This window comes from Salmo salar, chromosome 26, assembly GCF_965601325.2.
Source record: "Salmo salar chromosome 26, fSalSal1, whole genome shotgun sequence".
Lineage (NCBI taxonomy): Eukaryota > Metazoa > Chordata > Actinopteri > Salmoniformes > Salmonidae > Salmo > Salmo salar.
This window is the reverse complement of record NC_138316.1, coordinates 18,785,152-18,793,050: the sequence shown is the minus strand read 5'-3', so window position 1 is coordinate 18,793,050 and position 7,899 is coordinate 18,785,152. Positions and strand designations below refer to the sequence as shown.

Genomic DNA, 7,899 nt, shown 5'->3' with positions numbered 1-7,899 from the left:
GTGATTTTAATGTCTTTATGTCATGCAGAATATCCAGGGAGCACAGAATCCCATGACCAATCCTATGATGTCAACCAACCCAACCATTACATGATTCAAAGTATATCTGAGGGGAATTCAACAGTAATTTCCACTGAATGGTGATGAAATCAGAGGCTTTTCTCCATGGCCAGGCATCACGCTCTACACCTGTTCCCCAAATAGTTACAGTATTCACTAGTCTTGCCATCCAGGAAGTATGCCCAGAACCACACGTGAAATAAAACTCAGGGGGAGAACACAGTAACACCACACAGTGCACAGCCCGATAACCATTGTAAATAATAATATATTAATAATAATTACAAAATAATTGGGTTTGCTAAATTTATTTCAAACAATTAACAGAAAAATAAATTCCTTTGGTCAAGTATTTTTTTTTTTTAAGAAAGAAGAGAAATATGCCCTTTTGCCGGTCTAGTCCCTTATAGGGTTTTTACAGTCGACCAGATCCTTGAGGCTCTAAGGCTGTGGAGGAGGTGCCAAGGCAATATGGTTATGATCCCCCTCTCGCTCCATACTGCAGTACGCTGGGGAGGGAGGTGTCAGGGAAGGGGCAGTCCTCAGACTGCGGGAGAGGGGGCGTCTGGGTCACCAGCATCGTTGTTGTAGTTGTTGCTGTACTGGGGTCCGCTGGGGGGCTGGTTGGGGAGGATGTCCAGCTCGTCCACCTGAGGGCCAGGGTGCATGTTGACCAGCTGGTCCTGGGGGATATCTGCAGCAGCTGCAGCCAGGTTAGTGATGGACTTGCTTTTGACACACTGGAAGTCAACATGCCGGCTCTTGCCCTCCTCCTTCTCCCAGGACATGCGGATGAAGGGCCTCTGGACGTAGTTGTAGATGACCTCAGGACGGCCACCAGGTCGCTTCTTCACCTTCTCTTTATACGTGGGGTAACCTACCAATACATGGTGCAGACAACAGAGCCAGTGAGTTCGCAATGCTGAATCAAAATCTTACATTTTTGCTCTGAACCCCAGCAAATACATGATAAAACCATCATCTTACCTTCAATGCCTAATCTTATTTTCTTCAGTCCTCTCTCCTTTAAAACTGATTTGGCAACATCTCGATTTTCTATATACTTGAAGAACCGGTATAGTTTTGTGCTGTATATTACTGCAGAGAGAAAATAAAATGTTGTGAAACACAGTAACTCATTATCAACAACTTTTTTAAAGCAGTGTCAATTAAGTTTGTCCCTTTAGGTAAGTGAACAACAGTTTAATCCACGGCAGAGATGACTAATTAGGAAGATCACATTTTTGGTATCTTATTAGGATCCCTATTAGCTGTTGCGAAAGCCGAAACTCTTCCTGGGGTCCACAAAGAACATGAAACATGAAATAATACAGAACATTAATAGACAAGAAAAAGCTCAAAGACAGAACTACAAACATTTAAAAACGGCCCACATAATGTACACACACAATATCTAGGTCAAATAAGGGTGGGTGGAAAGTGTGTGTGTATTCACTCACTCTGTGAGTACTCTTCTCCCATCTGTGGTGGGTACTCTTCGTCCCAGTCCACTACGTCATCATCAGTGAGCACCACGATGTGGCATTCTCTCTCTCCGCTCTGGGCGCTGGCCACCATCAGAGGCACAACCATTTCCTCCAGGTAGAACTCAAACTGACGCCGGGCACCGTCGTTGGATAGCTCATGCATGAGGGCACCTAGGGACAATGGGACATGGTCAGTCAGGAGACAGCAGTTCAGAGACGCAAACCAACACGCTAACTTCCCAGAACATTTTCATCAGTCTTATGGGAACCTAATTAAACACTAATAAGGGATATGAAAACCAAGGGCTCATGATTTATGTTCACTGAGCCAACCAGGTCAAGAAGGGTAAAAAGGGGATGTACTCACTGAGGTCTCTGCACTTGATGGTGCTGTAGTCAAAGGTGATGCACAGATAGTCACATGCCTCCCTCAGCTCAGGGATGGAGATTCCATCGGGGCAACGGATTATTCCAGACTTGTAGTAATCCTGCCAGTTAGAGGGTGAACAGAGAAAACACAAAAGGCAGCCATTACAGAGACTGCCTCACTCACAGACATCAGCCCCCTTATCAGCTCCCCCTTCCTAAAAATGGTCAAAATGGCCAACACCGTCTCCCCTGCAGTACGTACAGATATCAGTTTCCTGCCAGTTGAGCTGGACATGGATAGATTTGCGAATGCAAAAATAAAAAGGTACATCTTTCAAAAGAAATGCTATGCCTCTAAGAGTGATCCCTGTTTGTCAACAACAGCCCACATTTGAATCAATCCCATCCTGCATATTCACATCAGCAGCCTACAGCCACTGGTACTGATTATTGTACTTGTTCTCAGGACACTCATAGCCTCAGTGGACAACTCATGGCATCTACTCTATTCTATAATAACAGTCTGAGGTTGACTCTATAGCCTTGAGTACATGTTTTTGGCTACAAATAAGTTAATCAATTCAGGATTACTATGAGTAGCAGGCTGCCCCTTGTGGCTCAGAAGAGCAAAGGTTAGCAACGACAACACCCGATCAAGGAATTATTTTCTTCAAGTAAAAACAGTCAATAATTGACCAAGCTAGTAAAAGGGAGTGTTGTACTTGGTAATACAGTACTATTGACTGACCAGGATGGCTCGGAACACTGTAGAGCTGATGCCCTCGGCGACTTCATACTCTCCTTTTTCATTGGGCCGTGTGAAATTGTGTTCCCTTCCGGATCCAAACATTCTGCAAGAAACCACAAAACAGGTCACATTTCCAAGGGGTCACATTTAAGTGTTGTTCAGCGTTCATACAATAAAAAAAGCTAAAGGAAAAAACCCATGTAGGTGACTTCCTCCTCATATAACCATACTGGTAAAACAAAACTTGATACGGATTGATCATTTCACCATAACAAAGTACAACAATGAGGTCAGCCCTACCTGCCCAGCATGGTGTTGGGCTGTGCTGTGAAGATTGAAGGGTCCACCACGAACCGTGTGTTATCTACTATAAGAGTGACCCTCTCGGAGCCTGAGGTCCGGATGCTGCGGGTACCCAGGCCCGTGCCCAGTCCCTCCTTGCTATTCTCATAGACAAACACCATCTCTCCCACCCCCAGGCTCTTAAAGCAGCCCTCAGTGCTGGACAGGCTGCTGTTACGGCTGCTGACCAGCCCGCTGCTACTGGAGCCGCTGGGGGAAATCCTCTGAGGACGGGGGCTGCTGGGCCTGGAGCCACCATCCCTCTCACGGTCTGGAGGTGGAGAGAGAGAGGCACTAACTCACTGGCATGACGACTGACCTTTCTCACAGACTACTCCTATTACATGCCAACATTAGAATCCAACATGTTCTCTTAGAAATCTTATTTTAGGAGACTTGTGAAAGTGTTCTCAGTACGTTCTACTCACCGCTGTTGTGCTGGCGGGTGGGCGAGGTGACATTTCTGATGCAAGGGGTGAGCTGGCCCTCTCCCCTCTCATGCGACGAGTCTCGGGAGCGGTCGCTGGAGCGGCGGCGGTCGCGTGAGCGGTCACTGCCCCCACTAGCACCATGCAGGCTCATCTTCACCAGGTCTGCCTCCAGTCGAGATGCACACGACTGAGCGCTGGCCAGAGCAGAAAGCACACTAAATACTAATTGCAGTTAAACGCTACACAGATAACACACAACACACACACTCTCCCTCTGTTGTCCTTCTTCCCCTAATGTATTGTTACAGATTGCAGGTCACAAATCCTGTGTCTGCTGTAACCGTAGAGACACTCAGAACCTCTGTCAGCAGTGAAAGTATGGTCTGGGGCTAGAGCTTTACTAGAATCAGTATTTATCTCTAGAGGTAGTTATAACAACACCGCCCTGACCTGACGCACTGCCTGGAGCAAGAGAAACAATGTAGTCACACACTCAAAGCAATGAGTAACAATGCATCTATACTGTGAAAGTCAGATATTTGGATAGACAGACAGTATAGAAGCAGTCCATCGAACCCAAGAAGACTAACTGGACAGAATGGAAGAAGACAAATGTACACACACAAAAGCAGAAGCCCTTTTATTGTATGCAGACCACTTGTCTAAATGGTACTTCTTTTAAAAGGGAAAAGGCATTAAAAGCAGTATCAAAATGGAACAGGGCCTTTCATCACAAATGATTGCTTCCCTATATAGGCCTACAACCATGAGTAATGGTGTCCCATTTAGTATTGAAATATTAAACATATTATCCCAGTCTGTTCTCTTAATATGAGGGCACATCACATCAGTGAGCCATGGAAGTATAAAAAGGCCAACGTTCCTGTTTGGAGAGAAGCCTAAAGACACACTTGCATGGTCATGTTCTGCACCAGTTCTTACAAATGAGGAAAAATAAGGTCTGTTTTTGCAAGAATTTGCTTTGCAAGTTAGGTAGCTAGTCTCTCTAAGGACTCTTAAATAACTGAACTACAATGACCCAAGAAATGCCAAAGACTTCCTTTCTGCCAAAATAACAGCCAGTAAAGGGCATAGACCATTAGCAAACACTTTACTTAAACGTGTAGTTATAAAGTGTTCATAGCGCTGCCATGCTGTCATGACAGTGGACCTTTAAAAGAATGACTACTGGGAGCGTTATGACAGCCCATCTGACTTTACAGTTATGATAAAAACAGTAGCCTTTTATGATGTTGGGCTCAAGAGTAATCAGCCCTTCATTGGAAATCACAATGGAGAATGTCAACATTATGAAATCAAAATGTATTTGTTACATGTGCCAAATACAAAAAGGTGTAAACCTTACCAAGAAGCCCTTACAAAAGAAATGTAACCTCTGCATTTTTGGTTAAGAAAATATTAGCTTTTTTTTTTAGATAAAATAAAGTTACAAAAATGCACAATGAGTGTGTGACTATGCTGAAAAACATCTGTCTAGCCTATAATATGATGGCCAATATCTATAGCACTATACACATGATCATGGATGTGAAATGCCAACTATCTTGGTTAGTGTCAGTTCTTTCTGATCTTACACACTATCAAATACAAAGTAATTGTCTCACCTCGAGTGCTTGCAGAGTTTGCGAGGTCGGTTGTTTTTCGTTCCCAATTCTCAGTGTCACTTGAGTTGCTATCATATGACTGTGGACGTGCTGCCATCACCAGTTCACAGAAACGTCCAACCCGGATTATTCACCATTCATAAATCTGACATGACGAAGAGAGTCGAGTTAGATATTAATTCACTGGGTTGATTCAGGAGCGCAAAACAAGCTCTAAATATTCACATAACTGCTAGTTATACGTTCAGTGAGTACAAACTAAAACTCAGTTCCCCTTCGCATTCCAACTCTTGACAGCTGCTCGCCAGCTAATGTCACGATGATGCCGAATAATACAAGCTAAACTAATGGTGGCTAACTAGCTAGCTAACAATGATGATACTAGCACCCAAACTAACTAATGTGATCACAACATAGCCAGCAGTAAATTAGTTACCAGTCCAGGCTAGTAAATAGCAGATGGTTTAGAATGCTTGCAATATATATGTTTAGGTAGCCAGCAGTGGCTACCTATGTGAAGCTGGACACAGTGAGGATTAGCCACAATAGTGGAATTTGCGAGTAGCCTTCAAGATAAAAGTCCCCCATTGAAAGCGATGCAAACGGATACATATAGCGGAATCAGGCCATATTTGGACAAGATAATGCTAAACAAGTTCAAAATGTTGTTATATAATCTTAACAAAAGACAATAATTAGTTAATTTGACGAAACAAAGTAAAAATCTGTTGAAATCGCATTGTGGCTTCATTAGACTTCAGAATTGTGGGGCAACAGGTAGCCTAGTGGTTAGCACGTTGGGCCAGTTAGCGAAAGGTTGCTAGATCAAATCCCCGAGTGGACAAAGTACAAATCTGCCATTCTGACCCTGAATAAGGTAGTTAAGCTGCTGTTCCTAGGTTGTCATTGCAAATAAGAATTTGTTCTTAACTGACTTGCCTAGTTAAAAATTGTAATTGGGGCATACTTATAAAGTCTACACCCCCCTTGGATTTCTTCACATTTTGTGTTACAAAGTCGGATTAAAATGGATGTGTCATTTCTTGGTCAACGATCTACACAAAATACTCTGTCAAAGTGGAAGAAGAATCTTTATTTTTTATTTTTTTATTTATGTAATACCTTCATTAGATAAGTATTCACCCACTTGAGTCAATACACGTTAGAAACTCATTTGGCACAGATTACAGCTATTAGTCTTCTTGGGTAAGTCTCATAAGAGCTTTGCACACCTGTATTGTGCAATATTTGCCCATTATTCTTTTCAAAATTCTTCAAGCTCTGTCAAGGTGCTGGGGATCATGGCTAGACAGCAATTTTCAAGTCTTGCCATAGATTTTCAAGCAGATTTAGGTCAAAACTAACTTGGCCACTCAGGAACATACACTTCTTCTTGGTAAGCAACTCCAGTGCATATTTGGCTTATTGTCCTGTTGAAAGGTGAATTCCCCTCCCAGTGTCTGGTGTAAAGCAGACAAACAGGTTTTCCTCTAGGATTTTGTTTCTTTTCATCCTGAAAAACTCATACCCATACCATGCTGGAGCCAGCACCATGCTTGAAAATAAGGAGGCAGTTAATTCAGTGATGCATTCCTTTGCTGTGTTTTTTTTGCAGTATTACTTTAGTGCCTTGATGCATACATGTTGTGGAATATTTGTATTCTGTATATTTAAATTGTTCTTTTCACTCTGTCATATAAGTCATTATTGTAGAGTCACTACAATGTTGTTCATCTATCTTCAGTTTTCTCCGATCACAGCCTTTGAACTCCGTAGCTGTTTTAAAATCACTGATGACCTCACGGTGACATCCCTAAGCAGTTTCCTTCCTGTCATGCAGCTCAGTTCAGAATGACGACTTAGTCTGATGTGTCTGGATGGTTTAATATATCATCCATAGCAATAATTATTAACTTAACCATGCTTAACGTTATATTCACTATCTGATCTGTTATTGTTACCCATCACTGCCCTTCCTTATGAGGCTTTTAAAAAGCTCCCTGGTCTTTGTAGTTGAATCTGTGAAATTCAATATTTGACTAAGGGACCTTATGGATATACAGTACCAGCCAAAAGTTTGCCAAGAGCGCGCAAAGCTGTCATCAAGGCAAAGGGTGGCTATTTGAAAAATCTAAAATATGAAATATATTTTGATTTGTTAAACACTTTTTTGGTTAATACATGATTCCATATGTGTTATTGCATAGTTTTGATGTCTTCACTATTATTCTACAATGTAGAAAATAGTAAAAATAAAAAAAAAATAAAAAAAAAAATTGAATGAGTAGGTGTGTCCAAACTTTTGACTTGTACTGTATGTATGGGGGACAGAGGAAGGGGGTAGTCATCATTTTTTGTTTTATGTCAACCCCTATTATTTCACATATAACTTAGTGGGATTTGTTAAGCCACATTTTACTTCTGAACTAATTTAGGCTTGCCTAAATAAAGCGGGTGAATACTTATGCAACGACTATATTTTAGTTAAACATTTTATTAGTTTGTAGGATTCTCTTTTCAATTTGACAGAGTATTTTATGTAGATCAATGAGAAAAAATTATATATTTCAATCCCACTTTGTAATACAACAAAATGTGAAAAAAGTTCAAGGGGGTGTATGTAGACTTTCTACAGGCACTGAGTACAAAACATTAGGAACACCTGCTCTTTCATTGACATTGACTGACCATGTGAATCCAGGTGAAAGCTATGATCCCTTATTGGATGTCATCTGTTAAAGCCACTTCAATCAGTGTAGATGAAGGGGAGGAGACAGGTGCATCCTGTTTCCATTGATCATCCTTGAGATGTTTCTACAACTTGATTGGAGTCCACT

The 7,899-nt window shown here is 41.8% G+C and overlaps 1 protein-coding gene across 1 annotated transcript; it reads right to left on the bottom strand.

Annotated features, from left to right (window-relative positions):
- Nucleotide 1: 1 nt before the first annotated feature.
- On the bottom strand, nt 2-5,207 carry LOC100196685 (BTB/POZ domain-containing protein 10). The gene is given in 9 exon segments (XM_014175327.3): nt 2-937; nt 1,048-1,158; nt 1,521-1,718; nt 1,915-2,035; nt 2,665-2,767; nt 2,965-3,277; nt 3,435-3,631; nt 5,063-5,096; nt 5,099-5,207. Coding segments are annotated over 9 exon segments (1,473 nt in total). The 5' UTR covers nt 5,160-5,207; the 3' UTR covers nt 2-602.
- Between the last annotated feature and the right edge of the window lie 2,692 nt (nt 5,208-7,899).